This window comes from Punica granatum, chromosome 8 (assembly GCF_007655135.1).
Source record: "Punica granatum isolate Tunisia-2019 chromosome 8, ASM765513v2, whole genome shotgun sequence".
NCBI classification, from domain to species: Eukaryota; Viridiplantae; Streptophyta; class Magnoliopsida; order Myrtales; family Lythraceae; genus Punica; species Punica granatum.
Window position 1 is genome coordinate 22,147,122 of NC_045134.1, and position 20,730 is coordinate 22,167,851.

The window sequence follows — 20,730 nt, forward strand, 5'->3', positions numbered from 1 at the left end:
AGTTTTCTCTGTTTTAAACTGTATCCCTCACCTTACCAGACTTCTGCCGCACTTCTCTCTCTCTCTCTCTCTCTCTCTCTCTCTCTCTCTCTCTCTCTCTCTCTCTCTCTGTGTATCTGTTCGATTTCTGAGGAGCTGAGGGGTTGTCATTAGATCGTCCATTTCGGAAAGGTCTGTCTTTGTTTCTAATTCTCGTTCTTGAACTCGTTTTCAGGTTCGAATTTTGAGATTAAATTAGAAACAAATGAACAGAACCCATGATTTGAATTTTCTTGAAGTGATCTTAAATTGTTTGATTGGTTGATTTCAGGTCATTGTTGGACGTTTCTGTTCGGTCTCTCAGGTGCTGAGGAGTTCTGATTTGTTCGTCGATTTTGGAAGGTAAGACCTTTTCTTCTAGCTTCCCTTTCCTTTTCAGATTCCATGACCCCGGGAGAGGGGTTCCAGTCATTGCCCTCTGATAGAACCGGGGCTGTTTCATGAACACGAAAAGGAGTTCTTTTCAGATTTCATGACCAGTTAAAAATTTCCTCCTCCCGATGTCTCCTCCACCTTCTCTGCCTCCTGCAGGAATAGAGGATGGTGACCGAGTGTTACGAGATCGTGGGGAGACGGCACTGCACTATGATTGGTGAATACTCGGATAAGGAGGTGACTGACAAGATCATCTCCAGTGGGAATGAATGAGGGAGGAGTTCTTTTAGAGGGCAATTCAGGAACACGGCTAGGGAAAGGCAATCATGATGGTTTCGAGATTCAAGACAGGTAAACCATCGAATACCCATTTTGCTTTAGAATTGAGGCAATGCTAATCGCAATAATTTCTGATTATCGACCTTTTCAGATGTCATTTTGATGTTTTAGTTCTGTGATTGCTAGCTTCTGTTTTGGGTTTCGAATTTACACGAGAGTTTCCTTCACAGTTAATGGAGAAACGGTTGATTCATAGGAACAATCTTTTTTAATTCTGTGATTGCTAGTTTCTGTTTATGGGTTTAACTAGATGAAAACTCACGTGTTGTGCGGGAAATATCCTTCATGTTATATTGTCATAATCTGTATCGGAGGCAATGGACTTAGTGATTTTTGAGCCGTCAAAGTGACAACAAATGAGCTTAATAAAGGCCGTTCTCTCTCCACGATCTTGTATAGAATTGTAGTATTTCAGGATAGAACCACATAATCTATAGTAAAATCTCAAAAAACAATTGGAAAGATAAAATATATTTGGTATTTGAATTGGGAAAAAAAAAGGGACACATAATCTAAGAAATAGGAAAATAAGACATTAGATTATAAAAGATAAAACCATAAGAAATAACATGTATTTGTATTCACATATTTATTGGGATGGTGTGTAGTTGGAACTTGTATATCAATAACTTCATAAGTATATCCAATATATGGATGTATAATGTAACATTAAAGTTTTGAAAACTATTCAATATCCAATAAATAAAATAATCATTTTTATACTAAAAGTATCAAACATCTGTAGTGCGATATTCATGTAACATCACATGATAATAATAAATTTATTTGTGAAATAGTTAAATATTAGAATAAGTAATTTTTATTCTTAGTACCAACGCAAATAAAAATACAAAAATTCTACAAAAGATAATTAACTTTGGACAAAATCACAAAAACCATAATTAATATCTAATTTTTCATAGTATGTCTTCTCAATGTGATATAGTTGTTTATATTGTGAGAAAAACTCTAATAGAACTTTAAGTTTCGACATAAAAAAATCTTAACGAAATATAAGAACAAATTTGGATCATCTATTGTATAAATTGTTCTTCTGTAGCTAAGAATCTATCTCATTGTAAATTATATATTTAACATATTTATTGGACAATGTATGTTAAGGATTTGTGTACCATTTAATTCATAGGTACTGTCTTGATTTCTTGGTGTATATATATACATGTCTAGAGCAAAAACGAAATAATCATCCTATTGAAATTATTATATCTATCTTTAAAATAGATACTATCTTAAAGAAAATAAATAATTTTTTTTAGATTCTCAACATCATAGTAAATAATAATGCAAAAAATCTACCCGAAAATTATTTTGGGTAATATGGCTACAGAAGGATCAAATTGTATCCGAGGAACAGAAAAAAACCCTAGAGTGATTGATACCCTTAAAAAAAAACCCTTAACGTAAAATTAAATTATTGACTCAAAAATTGGATCCTCTTTTGTATAAATTGTTAATAATAAATAATAAAGACAAAACGATAACAACAACAACAACATAAAGTGATTAAATAATATCCATGAAACCCTTAACGTAAATCTAAATTATTGAATAAAAAACCCTTGATGAATATAAGAAAAAAATTGGTAAGTGATGATATGAAGGCGTGAGAATTCGGTTGGTGTTTCGTTTATATATATATATATATATATAGATTAAATGAATAAATCTAATAAATTTATAAAAAAATGTAAAAATTAATCAAATTAATATACACTAACAAAATTAAATAATGAGAAATATAAAAAAATTATTTGGATAAATAAGATTATTCTATAAATAACAAACTAATTGTGCCAATTAACTAATGTAAAGAAGATAGATTGAAATTTATTAGGAATTAGAGGCCTTAATTATTATGGACTAATAGGATTATTTTATAAATAAGGTATGTCGTTTTCTCTTCTAAATGGCCTAATATTTTGGGGCCTAAGGCGACCGCCGTTCTTGCCGAGTGCAAGGCACGACCCTGTGCAAAATTTTTATTTTAATTCTTTCTTGCCAAGTGCAAGAGCCGGCCCCGTCCCTGTGCAAAACTTTTATTTTATGGAAAATATAATTTTTGATCCATCAACGAAACTATAGAGTATTTTTAGGGATTAATCGACAGAAAATTGCAAGGTAGGTTTTTTGACAGAATATTAGTCTTTTCCTATGGAGAAATCCAGTATATGATATTAAAACTTTACTATAGATAAAAATAGAGCAAAGTTTGCAGTACTAACTCTCGGATCTTAGATCCCCCATGAGTATACACTCTTATATTACATGCATATTCTGTAGTATATTTGGCTATTTTTACTTCTTCCCAAGGGCAACAATTGGACGAAAGAATAGAGAAGTGGGAGTTAGTAAGACTTTGGTGAGACAAGCAACAATCTGATCTTTAGAGCTGAGGATCGAGTTGTAGCTTGAAGCAGCTTGGGACCCATTTGGAGGATTGGTCTCTGAAATTGAGGTATCGCCTATTATATGCCCTAAAGTCTATGTATTTGGATAATTCCTAGTTATCAATGATATTTATTTTGTTATTCATAAATCGTTTATGTTGAGAATATGAGTGACGGAGTATTCTGGTACAGGTTTCTTTAAATTGTTCGCGGTCGTAGGAATCTTAGCTGGGCATTATCATTCCCCGGATAGACCACCACCTTTGTACATAGACTAATAAAGATGGAGTAGTGAGTCTCATATTATTCGATATTTGATATCGAGACAGACATGTGGACACTTACAGAGATAAAGTGAGTCGAACTGTGACGCGCATATAATATTCATGTGGTGCTTTACGATTGTCATCTTTTACTTGAGATGACATGGTTATCTCATACATGGATAACTATGATTTGCTCCTGCTTATATACTTGTGCTAAGCATGAGTATCCGGCAAATGGTGGTTCTAGTTAGTTGTGAATGTAAGTAGCTGTTTAGTCGAAATGAGATTCATTGACCTGAGTAAACAGGAAAAGATCCTACGAGTTTGAGTTCTGTTCTCGATCGGGAAACCCTTGGCAAAGGTGAATGGGCTTAAATAGAAATAGAATAGAGTTTCTAGTTTAAGTTCTATTGATCTATGAATAGAAGCTCAGGGGTTCCATATGATCAGCTATAGGGTTTGACATTAACCATAACCCGGGCTAGATCGATATCTGCATTGAAGGGATTTGAGTGCATGATATATATGGTCATGGGTTTTGGTTCATCCAAATGTCTTAGTCGCACAGTCGTCACTAATTGGATTATCATGATATGCTGTTAGGCGTCACTCATGATCTTTGGAAACCAAGGGCATTTTGGAAATTGTGGTTTTGGTTGTGGAAAGGAGTTCCCGATTTAGTGATGAACCTAGAGGCTATTTAATTAGTAATCAATTATCGTATGAGACTTGTGATGTAGTTGAAGGGTGTTAGCACATCCCGAAGTCAAATCCAACATTGATGTGGACTTGTTTAAGGAATTATTATATTTGATATAATAGTATCCTTAAATGGAAAGTTACTATATATACTATATATATATATAGGGTTTGACATTAACCATAACCCTAACTAGATCGATATCTGCATTGAAGGGATTCGAGTGCATGATATATATGGTCATGGGTTTTGGTTCACCCAAATGTCTTAGTCGCACATTCGTCACTAATTGAATTATCATGATATGCTGTTAGGCATCACTCATGATCTTTGGAAACCAAGGGCATTTTGGAAATTGTGGTTTTGGTTGTGGAAAGGAGTTCCCGATTTAGTGATGAACCTAGAGGCTATTAATTAGTAATCAATTATCGTATGAGACTTGTGATGTAGTTGAAGGGTGTTAGCACATCCCGAAGTCAAATCCAACATTGATGTGGACTTGTTTAAGGAATTATTATATTTGATATAATAGTATCCTTAAATGGAAAGTTACTATATATATATATAATGTCTATATATTAGTACGTGCATTACAGTTTTTTTCCTTTTAAGACCTATGTGAGTTATGATAATTCACGGGTGGTTTTATAAACTACTTAAAGTCTTTGGGGCTTAGAACTGAGATATGTTATCTCATACATGGATAACTAGGATTTGCTGCTGCTCATATATTTGTGCTAAGCATCAGTATCCGAATTGTGAATTAATTATAATTGCTAAATAATCCTTAGGGCTAATTGGCAAATATATAATCATATATATAGATATATATGTGTTATATATGTATATGTGCGTTAATGGCCAACTCCAAAAAAAGAGACGCAAGTCACGGCCAAGAAGAGAAAAGCCCGTGCTTGCTCGTGGCCGACTAGAGAAAATTTATTTTCGTTGGCCGACCGTTGCACATGGAGTTCACTGCATAGTCCGGTCGTGTGGGCAACCCATGAAGATTAGTTCGAGTTGTGGAGGAACAACCTGTTGGCAAAGAAGACGCGTTCGTGTGGATGAGTTAGAGGCCAAAACCTTGGGCAGCTTCAGCCGATTATTCAAGAAGGCGATTACTTGCAGAGATTTTGCAAACGATATATTTTTCGATAAACCCTAGTAGGATTATCAAATTAGCATTGTTTAATTGTGGCAAAATGAAATCATGCATTCAGAATAAAATTTTGGATGTCGATCATACGTTTATGAATGAATGAAATTTTAATTTATCATTTATTCCGCTTTTGCTTCGTTTTTGGTATTGTTTTCTTTGAGTGGTATCAGAGCCACCTTTGCTCTCAATTAAATATGCTAGATGTGCCTTGATTTTGGTAAAAGATTACGTTTTTACCGAATTGTTCATTGAAACGATGTTGAAAACAACATGAGAACGATTCTCATGTTCGAGAAAAGCTCTCGGGTGCTCTTGGTCGTGACCCGAGTTGTGGATGACAATTCGCGGCTTGTTGTGGTCGAGCTTCCCTCGTCGATCCGTGGCTACATGCGGCTGTTCAGCCTCTGTGCAATGCTGCCTGTGGCTGCAATCATCCATTCGGGGTTGTTTGCAGTCAAGGCTCTAGGTCACGGAGGAGATGCCGGAAGTGTCCATGCTGTCGTGGGAAGCAGCGGGTGGGTCATGCACGGCCAAAACAACCTCGGGTCGGCTGTTCTTCATGGTAGTACAACTGCTGGAGGGGCGGTGGCAACTTGATGTTGCAGAGGTCATGTGATGGTGTTTTCGATATTTTTGGAAAATCTTTTTTTGAAATAATTTCTTACCAAAATTAGATTTCTATAAAATCCGATCTTATGGAAACATATTGATATGTGATATCGATAAGAAATTTTTGGAGGATTTATTAGATATGAGATATTTAGGGGTTGTTTTATTAGATATGAGATATTTAGGGGTTGTTTAGAAATAAACTCAACTCTACTCCAACTATGTGTATATATATATATATATATATATATATATATTTAATTGGGTTGTAATAATAAGGTGGAGAGAGAAAATTTTAAAAAGTAATAATTGTGTTATTAAATTATTGAAAAAAGTGGAAAAAGTAATGAATAGTTGAGAGAAGTAATGATTGTGTTGTTGAATTATAAAAAAAAGTAATGAATAGTTGAGATAATTTAGTATTAAAAATTAAATTGAATGGTTGTTAAGATAAAAAATTGAAGAAAAAAATGAAAAGTAATAAATTGTGTTGTTGAATTGAAGATAAGTGAAGTTAAAGTGAAATAGAGTAATGAATATTACTTTGAAACCAAGCACACCTTTAATATCTTTCAAAATAAGAAATTATCAAATATATGATATTTGAAATGTTACCATAATAAAATCCGTAAAGATGATTTCATGGAGACTAAATGATATTTGGTGTATTTTGAAATAAACTAAATATGTGATGTTTAGTGTTTTTTGAAATAAGAAAAGCAAATCCATAGAATCGAATATTGGAATCTAAATATATTATATTTAAAAAATTTATAAGATAGATTTCAATATAAGATATTGAATGGATTTTATGGATAGATAGGATATTTGATATCCTATTGCATTTGATGGATATCAATATAAGTATTGATAGATTTGAAAGATTTACTGAAATATTTGATATTTGGTATCTTTCAAATTTAGAAGACTCCAAATGATATTTGGAGGATTTTGTAATTGTTACAAAATAGGCACGAATTTATATTTCCTTTTTACTATTGTTTCCTTAATAAAATTTTGTGGCATTAGGATGGTCACGTGCTTTAGGAAACCGATGTGATTGGTTGTGTTATTTATGGGATGTACTATTTTTGCAATGGGTTGTAATTACTTAAATTTTTGGATTGTAATTTATTTAATTTTCAGTTTTGTACTTTAGAGAGCCCACTAGCTCTAGGTCTCTCCTTGGCATGCCAATGATATGTTTATTTAATGTACGAAGGCCCAAAGAAAACTCAGAGATGGAGCCTAGGGAGCTTGAAGACTGTTAATTTATTTAAATTACCCCAAAAGCGCATACTTAATCCATGATCAGACCTTTTATTTTTCATGTCCACATGTTGAATGTATGTGATGTGTGATATATATCGAATACGGTTAATGTGCAAAGCGAAATTTAATAGTAAATAGGTTGTTCCTCGAGAATCTCCCAAGGATAAATATTAAGTCGAAAAGTGGCAGTAGGTTAGGAACTTCTGTCATGGCTCTCCATCAAAACATTCTCTAGAGAGTTTTGGCCTATCTTATTGTTGGTTGTGGATACACGAGGGCATGAGCAAGATCAAGTGATCCCTCTACATGAATCTTGTAACATGAGATGTTTTAAATTGTCGGCTGCCAATAACCGCAGGCACTTGAGGTAGTTGACATTTAAGGTTTGTTGGGTTGGACTTAACTATGTACAATAGGCCAATACCGGCAGGAACCTGAGGTCTAGAGCACTAGGAGCCAAATTTGATTGAGCCGTACATGAGATGTACTGAGCAAGGGGTTGTTCACTCATAGAGTATTATTTTTCCAATAACGGCAGGAACCTGATGAGGATTAGTATTATATGAGAATTCAATCACCCACTAGGAATATGACCCGGCTATGATTCTTGTTTCCTATATGACTCGACTATGATTCTCGTTTCCTATTTTGGAGTGTTGGATTTGAAAAAGTTGGTAGGATATCAGTTTGATTAAAAAGTCCTGATCATTATGATTGAAACATATATTTTTAACTAATTGAATCTTGTTATTTTTTGCGTTACTTGATATGATATTTGTAATCCGATTGATAGCATATTTAACAAGAATAAGTCTACTGGGCCTCAAAGGACTAGTTACAGTACCTTGACGTTGTCTAAGACTTGGAGCGTATGAGATATGTTTACTTGACTATTTCATCCTTGGCTCTTAGGGAAGAGGTTATGGAAGAGAAGTGTCTTGTGTCCAAGAGAAAGAACAACGATAGATGTAGTTGTAAACAAAAGAAATTGTTTCCGGTTGCAGCAAGAATAGATATTAGAATAGGAAATGCTCTCAATACTTGGAGTGATTGGAGGCAAACAAAGGGAAAAAGGACAAGCCTTTGGAATGTAAATCCATCTCTTGCCTGTTCTAATAGTCCATTTAGCTTATCTATTGTATGGGTTCTTGATACAAGTGCAAGTTTGAGAAACTGATACTTTTATACATAAACTAGCCAGTAGGGTCATCGAAAGGATTAAAGTCAACTTGAGGATCGGCATTGGAGCAAGTGTTGCGGCCTAGGCTATCAGGTCGACTTCATAAAAAAGCAGCAAGAAATCTTGGAGACTCAATATGCCATCATGAATCTTCTATAGGTACAATATGAAGATAGGACTAAAGAATTTGACTCTGTACTCTTCTGTAGGGCCTTTTTAGGGAGTGTGAGCGACTACTGCATCCACAACGCAAGCTGTAGCTTAGTGATCATGAGAAAACCCTGAAACTGAAACTGCTCACCTACCCAAACAGGTTTGCCGAGCCACGGTTTATGTATGCAGCGAGAGTAAGATGATCTAAGCAGTTTATGCAGTGGCTTGTACAAATATCACAGTTTTCGCTCTCTTTTATTGTATGTAAAATGTAAATGAAGGCATGAAATGTTAGCCACATATATAAAACTATGTTGCATTAAGAAAGAATTAGAACTTACTGAATCGTGACCACGGTGAATTTGACAGATTCTACTTCAATATCATCTCGATATCTCCGTTGGGGCCCATGGTTTCCCCCCTCAAGAGCTTAAGAGTACAAATGCACCAAGAACTTCAGGTACCTCCTGAGATCCAGATCATCCAAGTCGACACAGTAATGGCCGGAGCTTGATCCGCAGCTGTCCAATAGCTCAAACACATCAAGGATGACGAACCATGTGAAGTGCCTTCTTGCGTTCGAACCGTTCCTATTTTACACATTTATATAAACAAATGCATCAGAATGAAAGGAGAAAATCACCAACTCACTCGAACTCTGTCATGTGATTTGCTGAACTCTAAACCTGGAGAGAACTGTAAAGAGTTGATGAATAGTGGACTACACGAAGTGCTAATATAACTAGAGAATAATACACGTGCAACCCTGGAGTCCCACATGTATCGAGGGTGGGAAGGGTTGCCCTCCCTTCTCGAGTTTTATTTTGAATTTTTAGAAGAACCGACAAAGAGTAAGGGCTGTAAGGGCCCCTCGCGGACGGCCACCGCCCCTGAACATGGTCCTAAGCAACATTAGGAGACACTTGATAATTACCACCCCAAACGCCCCCAACTGCCCTTTAAAGCTCTACATCGTCCACGCCAAACCTACTGCCTCCTCCGCCGTCGGCCTTGCTGGTCCTGGTTGTAATCCGCCCACCGGTCATCTACTTCTGATACTGATTTTCTTATTGTTTCCTTAAATTTTGAGGAAATTGATGTTTCATTTCCCTCGTGTGCGTAGGGGCTGCGGATGTCCTGCCAATTGTGGATGCGGATGTGAAGAAAATTGCTGCCAGAGTCCTCGAGAAGGCTAAGGAAATCTACACCAGTAAATTGGTAAGGAAAGAAAGAAAAGCAAAATTTCTGCATACTCTCTGCAGTTCATTGGATTAATTGAGCTTCGGCAGTGATCGTCATAAATCATGTGGATTTCTGATTGCAGTGACATCGGTCAAGTTGAAGCCGTTTAGATCGGTTAACAATTAGTAGTCTGATGCTTAAGCAAACTGTGGTTAAGAAACTATTTTTAATGAAGAACTGGGAAACCGGAAAAGAAATACCAAGATGGAGAGGTAGGAGGGCTCTGAACTCTAGGTGCCTATCAGTTTCTATTCCTTGGCAGCTTCAGATTAGTCAATATGAATTGTAGGAGTACTTCAAGTTCAACGGAGTCTCGACGAAGCGAAGTTGGCTGGAAAGATATTTTGAGAAAGCAAGCTAGCTCGTGGCGGAACCTAATATTTATGACTTTAGCTAATGTTAGTACAAAACGGATGTTTTTGTGGTACTCTTCTTCCGTGTCTGAGTAAGGCCGACAAATGCATTCGTAAAATTGATATGCAGAATGAGTTTTGAATTATTGATACGGGTGTTGAATTGCCGTCTACGAACGAGTGTTGCCCAGGTGTTTAGTTACGATTTGGTTGTCTGCATGTGACTGATGTGGTGCTGGAGGTGGGAGAAGGGGATGCGAGGAATGTTCTCTGTGAAGCTGTGGAATAGCACCACGCATCTATACTTGTCGTGGGCATCCATGGCTACGGAGCTATAAGAAGGTAAGACCAGAGTATTGTTGCAGGCTTGCAATCCCACATTGAAAAAAATGAAAGAACCGTGGGTTTATATGAGGCTTGTATACCACTACTTATCAGTTTGAGTTTTTAAGTGGAAATGAGCATGAGCCTGTATATTCCCAATGGAAATTCAATAGCATCGATGATGTAACCTTGCTGAGTGCCCGTATATTCCCAATGGAAATTCAATAGCATGTAGATGGTTCCCCTGAGCACATACTCGTTGAAGATCTTACGGAGACTCCATGTTTTGGCAGGACCGTTCTGGGCAGTGTGAGTGACTACTGTGCTCATCATGCTCACTGCACCATGATGATCGTGAAGAAGCCCAAGACCAAGCACTAGGAGTTTCCGCTCATGGTTCTGCCGGGAAATGCATATCGATTGGATTGGATGGATTACTGCCATTGCCTGTATATCGCATGGAAAGTACAATATAGCTCTGTATGAATAAGGACTGCTGTTCTGTAACTATTGTCTGATTTATAAATAACTGTTCCAATAATTAACTCTGTACTCTATAATTACATGAATAAGTTGGTAGCTTGCGGATTCGTCCAATGTCTTCAACCCTTTTTATGATTCAATCCAAAGGGGAACTCAAAATATGCTCTGTACTGATGTAAATTGCCAGATGTAAAATCTCGGGCTGCAAGAATGGGCTCAATTGGGAGCTACGAAGTGCGAATTGGATATTTACAATTTTAGGCGTGTGAAGCGGTATGAAGTCTATTGGTAGAGATCAATCGATTATTCCAAGATGTGTTCTTCGATGCTCTGTGGCACCGGTACTAAGTACTTTACGGTTCGGGGCTTAAGCAAGTCTATTGATAGACATTAGTGGGTTGTTACCTGATGCGTTCCCCCCCGTTCATTTCCTGCTTAATCGTCATTTATCCTTCGCTCGTTGTGGCAATTTTTAGAAACGCCTCTTAATAATTTAGGCAAAAACAGAAACAGCCGAGACAAATCTTTACCATTCTTTTTTGGATAGTTGTGCAATTCCGCGGTCTATAACAACATTTGAATTGTTGAAGAGCATGCCGTGACTTGATTAGTACTGGTTAATTCTCTGCCAAATTTACCGGTTATTCGGAAATCGCAGCATGAGAAGGATCGTATAAAATTTTAAAATTACAAACACTACGAATAATTTTCTAATTGGAAATGTCTGCCGACACTAAATGCGATAGAGGTAGCAATTCATGGCGCTCACTTACCAATCGGATCTAAGGAAAAAGTCGCTCGAGCAGTTCAGGTCGGGATATAGTTCCGAACAGCAACTGTATGAGAACAAAAATAACCGAACTATTTAAAACCGAGAGGTAACCTGTCGGCGGTTGGCACCTATGTCGATTTTAAAGTTAGCTAAAGGAAATACAATCAATGAGAATGATCCTTGCAAATTTTATAGTAGAAGACTTTTTTTTTTTTTGGTGCATATCCAAATATTCATAAGTTAAATGAGCCTCGTAGCTAATTCAATTCGGGCTAGATCGGTCCACTAAGAGAATAAAACTCTCACAATCATAGATTTTCTCTATTAACAAAACTCCCGAGACGTTATTTACGGAAAACAAACATAAACCCTATGAACTAACTCACGTTGATAACCTTTTTTTTCTCCTTTAATAATTGAAATGTTAGAATGTTTGGTCCTTTTATCAAATTTATCCTTTTGTATTATCAAGGTCTGTCCCGCTCAGAAATGACGTCTCCGGTACGTCATCTAGGCGACCTCTCTCTTTTTAACGTTTCAGGTATAAATATACAAACATAATTCTCTGAAGAGACGCGAGACACAGAGAGAGACAGAACAGAGTGCTTCGATTCCCATGGAGGTTGACAAGAAGCAGGTGGTGGTGGTCGGGATCGATGACAGCGAGCATGGCCTCTCAGCTCTCCAGTGGACCGTCGACCATCTGATTGTCCCATTCCTTCCTGAGTCTCCTACCAAACTTCTTGTTGTCCACGCCAAACCCAGCCCCGTGTCCGTCCTTGGCGGGGTCGGCCCCGGTAACAGTTCATGCGTACACAGTTCTTTCCGTTTAGTTCAAATAATCAACTGTCCGGGCACAAATATATATATTTATAGGTTCAATTATCTGCCTTACGTATAAGAGTTGATTAGTTAATTATGTTCAAGCTCTACTGAACTCTGATGTTGTTTCTGAATCAATGTTTTCACCGTAACCTTCCCCAAGACTAACTAGGACTTGTGCTGGGCAATTCTTGCAATCGAGCAGAGCTGTTGTCATGGTCCTCGCTCTGTTGCAAGCTGTACTAGTACCCGAGCACGGAAAAAGGAAAGATTTCTTCAACCACAAGTAACCAACGTCCTGGGCACTATTAAACCATATTGGCCCAATGCTTGGCCGTCTCATTTTTCACTATTCAATTTCTTCCCTCTCCTGTTTGCCTATCTTCGGTTTTTAACTGAAAGTCTCATATGCATGCAATAATGAACGGGACGCAATAATATGACACCGTGGGAGTTCAGAAATTAAGAAGCTTCCATCCCTTGAAAGTTGAAACCGAACAAGTTGAAAGGCTTTTGCAGGAGCTTCTGTCGTTCTGTCCATAGTTGAGTCGGATTTAAGAAAAGCGGCCGCCTTAGTGATAGAAAAGGCCAAGAAAATTTGCAATAGCAGATCTGTAAGTACCGAATAATACAGCCATTCCAGCTTATAACAGTTTCGTATTGTATCATACAGTCACTTGCAAACTAAGTCACATCAATTATATGTATAATCTTGGTTTCGGTACAGGTTCATCAAGTGGAGTTTGGAGTGGTTGAAGGGGATGCAAGGAATGTCCTCTGTGAGGCTGTGGAGAAGCACCAGGCTGCCATGTTAGTCGTCGGCAGTCACGGATATGGAGCTCTGAAACGGTGTAGTTTTTGGCAATAGTAGAACTCACACTTCATAAAAAAAGCAGCAAAAAATCTTGGAGACTCGATATGCAATCATGAATTTTCTATAGGCACAATACGAAGATAGGACTAAAGTATTTGTCTCTGTAATCTTCTGCAGGGCATTTTTAGGGAGCGTGAGCGATTACTGCATCCACAACGCAAGCTGCAGTGTAGTGATCGTGAAAAAGCCCTGAAACTAAAACCGCTTACCTACCCAAACAGGTTTGTCTAGCCACGGTTTATGGATGCAGCGTGAGTAAGATGATCTAAGCAGTTTATGCAGTGGCTTGTACAATTATCAAAGTTTTCGCTCTCTTTTATTGTATGTAAAATGTAAGTGAGGGTATGAAACGTTAGCTACATATATACAACTATGTCGCATTAAGAAAGAACCAGAACCTACTGAATGGTGCGACCACAGCGTGAATCTGACAGATTTTGCTTCAATATCATCTTGATATCTCCGTTTGGGCCCATGGTTTCTCCCCTCAAGAACTTAAGAGTACAAATGCACCGAGAACTTAGGGTACCTCCTGAGATCCAGATCATCCAAGTCGACACAGTAATGGTCGAAGCTTGATCCACAGCCATCCAATAGCTCAAAAACGTCAAGGATGACGAACCATGTGAAGCACCTTCTTGTGTTCGAACCGTTCCTTCCCACTTCACACAGTTGTATAAATAAATGCATCAGAATGAAAGGAGAAAATCATCGACTCACTCGAACTCTGTTATATGATTTGCTGAACTCTAAATTTGAAGAGCACTGTAAAGAGTCGATGAATGGCGGACTACTCGAAGTCCTAATATAACTAGAGAATAATACACATGCAATCCTGGAGTCCTACATGTATCGTGGGTGGGAAGGGTTGCACTCCCTTCTCGAGTTTTATTTTTATTTTTTTCAATTATTTTCAGAATTTTCAGAAGAACCGACAAAGAGTAAGGGCTGCAGGGCCCCCTCGCTGACGGCCACCGTCCTAAACAAGGTCCTAATCACCATCCCAAACGAGGTCTTCCCCCCTCGCTGACTGCCCCTCTACTTCTAATTGGGGGTTCTTGAAATCAGCAAACACTGGGAGGGCCCTCCGAATTAAACGGAAATAAAGTGAGATGGCACTTAAAATTTTTTTTTTTAAAAAAAGAGCCGTTGAGAGCACTTCCAACGGCTAGTTTTCTCTGTTTTAAACTGTATCCCTCACCTTACCTGGCTTCTGCCGTACTTCTTTCTCTCTCTTTCTTCTCTCTCTCTCTGTATCTGTTCGATTTCTCAGGTGCTGAGGGGTTGTCATTAGATCGTCCATTTCGGAAAGGTATGTCTCTGTTTCTAATTCTCGTTCTTGAACCCGTTTTCAGGTTCGAATCTTGAGCTTAAATTAGAAACAAATGAACAGAACCCATGATTTGAATTTTCTTGAAGTGATCTTAAACGGTTTGATTGGTTGATTTCAGGTCATTGTTGGACGTTTCTGTTCGGTTTCTCAGGTGCTGAGGAGTTCTGATTTGTTCGTCGATTTTGGAAAGGTAGGGCCTTTGCTTCTAGCTTCCCTTTCCTTTTCAGATTCCATGACCCCGGGAGAGGGGTTCCGGTCATTGCCTTCTGAAAGAACCGGGGGCAATTTCATGAACGGCAGTTTCATGAACACGGGAAGGAGTTCTTTTCAGATTTCATGACCGGTTAGAAGAGTTGTTAACCTCCTCCCGTTGTCTCCTTCACCTTCTCTGCCTCCTGCAGGAACAGAGGATGATGACCGAGTGTAACGAGATCGTGGGGAGAAGGCACTGCACTGCGATTGGTGAATACTCTGATAAGGAGGTGACCGACAATATCATCTCCAGGGGAAATGAACGAGGGAGGAGTTCTTTTAGAGGGCAATTCAGGAACACGGCCAGGGAAAGGCGATCATGATGGTCTTCGAGATTCAAGACAGGTAAACCGTCGAATGCCCATTTTGCTTTAGAATTGAGGCCATGCTAATAGCACTAATTTCGGATTATCGACCTTTTCAGATGTCATGTTGATGCTTTAGTTCTGTTATTGCTAGCTTCTGTTTTGGGTTTCGAGTTCACACGAGATTTCCCTTCACCGTTAATGGAGAAACGGTTGATTCATAGGAACAATCTTTTTTTAATTCTGTGATTTCACGTTTCTGTTTATGGGTTTAACTAGCTGAAAACTACGCATTGCGCGGGAAATGTCCCTCATGTTATATTATCATAATCTGTATTGGGGTTATTGGACTTAGTGATTTTCAAGCCATCAAAGTGACAATAAATTAGCTTAATAAAGGAAGTTCCCTCTCCACGATCTTGTATAGAATTGTAGTGTTTTAGGACAGAACTGCAATCTATAATAAAATCTCAAAAAACAATTGGAAAGTATATATTTGATATTTAATTGGGAAAATAAGGGAAACATAATCTAACAAATAGGAAAATAAGACATTAAAAAAATTATTATTTGTGTTCTAATATATATAGATGAAACTATAGATTATAAAAGATAAAACCATAAGAAATTATATGTACTTGTATTCACATATTTATTGGGATGGTGTGTAGTTGGAACTTGTGTATCGATAACTTTGTAAGTATTATGTCTTGATTTCTCGGTATACGAATGTATAATGTAACATTAAATTTTTGAAAACTATTCATAGTCAATACCCAATAAATAAAATAATCAATTTTATATTAAAAGTATCGAACATCTATAGTGCGATATTCATTTAGCATCACATGATAATAATAAATTTATTTGTAGAATAAATAATTTTTATTCTTAATACCAACGAAAATAAAAATACAAAAATTCTACAAAAGATAATTAATTTTGGACAAAATATTAAAACAATATTTAATATCTAACTTTTCATAGTATGTCTTCTCAATGTGATATAGTTGTTTATATCGTGACGAAAACTCTAATAGAACTTAAGTTGTCAACATAAAAAACGCTTAATGAAATATAAGAAAAAAATTGGCTCGTGTAGCTAAGAATCCATCTCATTGTATAATTATATATTTTACACATTTGTTGGACAATGTATGTTAAGGATTTGTGTAAACTTCATAAGTATTACCTTGGTTTCTTAGTATATACACATGTCTAGAGCAAAAACAAAATAATCACCCTATCGAAAATATTAAAAATATATCTTTAAAATATATACTATTTCAAGGAAAATAAATAAAAACCTTTTGGATTCTCAATATCATAGTAAATAATAATGCAATAATTCTATCGAAAAGTGTCAAATTGTATCCGAGGAACAAAAAAAAACCTAAAATGATTGATATCCCGACAAAAAACCCTTAACATAAATCTAAATTATCAACTCAAAATCCCTAATGGAAATATAAGAAAAAAAATTCTTATAAATTGTTAATAATAATAATAATGACAACGATGACGACGACCAAGAAGAAGATAAAGTGATTGATATCATGGTAAAGCCCTTAACGTAAATCTAAATTATCGAATCAAAACCAATGATAAAATTGAATCCTATATAAATTGTTCTTACATAAAGAAACCATCTCATTGTGAAGTAGCATATGCGAATCGATCGAATTCTTTGCCACTTGAATCTCGAGTGGGCGTTAGGGAACTCCAAACAGAGAGGAGAAATGACTTCCGTTGAATACGGATTGTTGCTTGTCATAGAATTCGAGCTAAATTGGAAATAAATTCTAGATTTAATACAAAACACAATATTTAAATAAAGTTCTATGTATGTATTTGGACGATTAAAGTATAAGATAGTATATGTATTAAAGGATGTATTAAAAAATTCTTATAAATTGTTAATAATAATAATAATGACAACGATGACGACGACCAAGAAGAAGATAAAGTGATTGATATCATGGTAAAGCCCTTAACGTAAATCTAAATTATCGAATCAAAACCAATGATAAAATTGAATCCTATATAAATTGTTCTTACATAAAGAAACCATCTCATTGTGAAGTAGCATATGCGAATCGATCGAATTCTTTGCCACTTGAATCTCGAGTGGGCGTTAGGGAACTCCAAACAGAGAGGAGAAATGACTTCCGTTGAATACGGATTGTTGCTTGTCATAGAATTCGAGCTAAATTGGAAATAAATTCTAGATTTAATACAAAACACAATATTTAAATAAAGTTCTATGTATGTATTTGGACGATTAAAGTATAAGATAGTATATGTATTAAAGGATGTATTTAGATATGTTGTATATATTGTATGTATTGTATATACTTCGCTAGGTATATGTGGATATAACACATATATTCTACTATATAATTAAATAAGAAAAGTATTATGGATATATCTAATTAGGACAATGTATATATGGGAATATTTTCTAGATAAAAAGATTATAAGATTTTCTTTAATTCGTAAGTGATGATGTGGCGGCGTGAGAATTCGACTCGTGCTTCCTTGTCAGATATATATATATATATATATATATAGATTAAATGAGTACATCTAATAAATTTATAAAAAAAATGTAAAAATAAATTAAACTTAATAACAAAATTAAATAATGAGAAATATAAAAAACATTATGTGGACAAATAAGATTATTCTATAAATAACAAACTAATTGTGCCAATTATTGTGCCAATTAGTTAGGTCAACTACTAATGTAAAGAAGATAAATTGAAATTTATTAGGAATTAGAGGCCTTAATCAGTATGGACAAATAAGAGATTATTGTATGAATAAGGTATGTCGTTTTCTCTTCTAAATGGCCTAATATTTTGGGGCCTAAGGTGACCGCTGTTCTTGTCAAGTGCAAGGGCCGACCCTGTGCAAACTTTTTATTCTAATTCTTTCTTGCCAGGTGCAAGGGCCGACCCCGTCCCGATCCATCATCGAAACTATAGAGAATTTTTAGGAATTATACAAATATTTGCAAGGCAAGTTCTTTCATGTTTGGTTTCAAAACATTTTCTTTACTCTACTTTGTTTGAACTTACTAAAGACAAAGTTGATGTAGGTATGTAGTTTTTGGTGGGACCCATCAGTTTGAAAACATGCCACGGCTAGACAAGCTTCCTGTTTGGCCGAATGTGTCCCCCCCCCCTTCCGATGCCTTGAAAATTTGTATTTGTTGACCCATGTCTTGAAAAGCCACAAGAAGGCCCACAATCTTCAAAGCACCGTGTGACATTGTCTTCAAGTCAATTATGTTAAGCGGTGAGGCCCAACTTTACTTATTGTTACTAGCATTAAGATAAAGCGATTGATAGCTTTTGAAGATTGTGAGCCCCATCGCTTGACATAATTGACTTAGACTTCAGACATTGTCACACGATGCTTTGAAGATTGTGCCACCCCCCAGTGGATTTCAAGAAATGGGGTCAACAAATACAAATTTCATAATAGTAATAAGGCATTGGAAAGGGAGAAAAAAAATACATTCGGCCAAGCAGGAAGTTTGTCCAGCCGTGGCATGTGATGCGAACCCCGTCGAATCCGTCGCGGAACCCAGCAACAATAATATGGAATCAAATCCCGGATCGTCCAAGATAGAGATTTTGAAATGTGGAATATCGACCCCGTAGCTATATAGAGCTAGAAACCAATATTATAAGAAGCTTAAGAACTACAAGTAATCGACTTGCAACCCTTGAAGCATAAGTTCAACAAGAACAAGTTGGAGAATATCTCTCACACAAGATAGAAAATGGTAGAAAGGTTGTGTCTAAAACTAACCTAGGGAGGAGCTTATATAATGCTCTTGCAATTGAAGACAACTAAGGAAAACAAGCATATTCTAGATGGCATATTCCAACCTAATAGTCCAACCAGATATTCCAACCAGATATTCCAACCAGATTTGGTGGCCATCTTCTAGAAGGCATATTCCAACCTAATAGTCAAACCAGAATTGGTGGCCATCTTCTAGGATGCATATTCAACCCGATTTGAGGTGGTTGTGGTCATCATTTAATGTCCCGATGTGTACTGATGAGGTTCAGCACTCTTGATGACCAAAATCAGCCCCGAGTCGACTTGCTCGTCTCTCGAACTGCATGCCTCTTCCAGAATATTCGTCCATAAGTTCTGCAAGGCTTGCTCCAATTTCTTGGCACGTGCTCTGGTTATCGGTCCGGTAGAAATATGCAACTTGTCATCATGCTCGGAGTCCGGCTCAACCCTATCATTCCCCCCTTCTTCAAAAAGATTCGTCCTCGAATCTGCGCCCGCATCAAAGGGAGAAAGATCAGAAACATTAAATGTAGAACTCACTTGATACTCTCCCGGCAAATCGAGCTTGTATGCATTGTCATTAATCTTTTCTAAGACTTGGAATGGTCCATCTCCTCGCGGATTTAGCTTTGATTTCCTTTGGCTTGGAAACCTCTCCTTCCTGAAATGAACCCAAACCCAATCTCCCGGTTCGAAAGTGACATGCTTTCTTCCCTTGTTGGCTCGAGTGGCAGCTTGCTCGTTCTTGTGCAAGATGTGGTTCCTTGCTTCTTCATGGATCTTCTTCACAAATTCGGCCTTACGCTTTCCATCAAGGCTAACAATCTCACCAATAGGCAATGGAGTTAAATCCAATGGGGTTAGTGGATTAAAGCCATAAACAACCTCAAAGGGAGAAAACTTAGTAGAAGAATGCATGGCCCGATTATATGCAAACTCAATGAATGGAATGCAATCTTCCCAACTTTTCAAGTTCCTTTTAATAACAGCTCGCAGCAAAGTACCTAAGGTTCGATTTACAACCTCTGTTTGCCCATCAGTTTGTGGGTGGCAAGTGGTAGAAAACAATAGCTTTGTTCCCAATTTTCCCCACAAAACACGCCAAAAGTGACTTAGGAACTTAACATCACGATCACTTACAATTGTTCTGGGGATGCCATGCAAACGCACTACTTCCTTAAAGAAAAGGCCCGCCACATGAGTAGCGTCATCCGTCTTCTTACAAGGAATAAAATGAGTCATCTTTGAAAAACGATCCACTACTACAAAGATAGAATCCTTACCATTCTTAGTCCTAGGCAAACCCAAAACAAAATCCATTGATACATCAGTCCATGGATGACTAGGAACGGGCAAGGGCATGTAGTCCATGAGGTTGAATCTTAGACTTAGCTTTCTTACATGTGACACACCTAAGACAGATCCTTTCAACGTCTCTTTTCATATGTGGCCAAAAGAAATGCTCTCTCAAAACATCTAAGGTCTTAGCCACACCAAAATGCCCCATTAAACCTCCCCCATGGGCTTCCCTAACAAGCAATTCTCGCATGGAACTTTGTGGAATACATAGCTTGTTCTCACGAAACAAATACCCCTCATGCTTATAAAACTTGTCAAATGCCCCTTTTTCACATTCAGAAAAGACTTCATTAAA

General features: G+C 37.0%; 2 protein-coding genes and 1 pseudogene across 2 annotated transcripts in view; all 3 read left to right on the top strand.

Annotated features, from left to right (window-relative positions):
* LOC116215983 (putative disease resistance protein RGA4) overlaps positions 1-20,730 on the top strand; it is a 198,359-nt gene that overhangs the window by 97,681 nt on the left and 79,948 nt on the right. The window lies entirely within an intron of this gene.
* LOC116216001 lies at positions 55-11,172 on the top strand (annotated as a pseudogene).
* LOC116215999 (universal stress protein PHOS34-like) lies at positions 12,291-13,563 on the top strand. Its single transcript, XM_031551866.1, has 4 exons — positions 12,291-12,471; positions 13,016-13,110; positions 13,224-13,345; positions 13,488-13,563. The coding sequence occupies exons 1-4, from the start codon at positions 12,291-12,293 to the stop codon at positions 13,561-13,563; spliced, it is 474 nt and encodes a 157-aa protein (XP_031407726.1).

Coding starts and splice junctions, on each gene's coding strand:
- LOC116215999 (XM_031551866.1), top strand. CDS start 12,291: ATGGAGGTTGACAAGAAGCAGGTGGTGGTGGTCGGGATCGATGACAGC. Junction 12,472..13,015: donor CCTTGGCGGGGTCGGCCCCG/GTAACAGTTCAT, acceptor AGGCTTTTGCAG/GAGCTTCTGTCGTTCTGTCC. Junction 13,346..13,487: donor GGATATGGAGCTCTGAAACG/GTGTAGTTTTTG, acceptor AATCTTCTGCAG/GGCATTTTTAGGGAGCGTGA.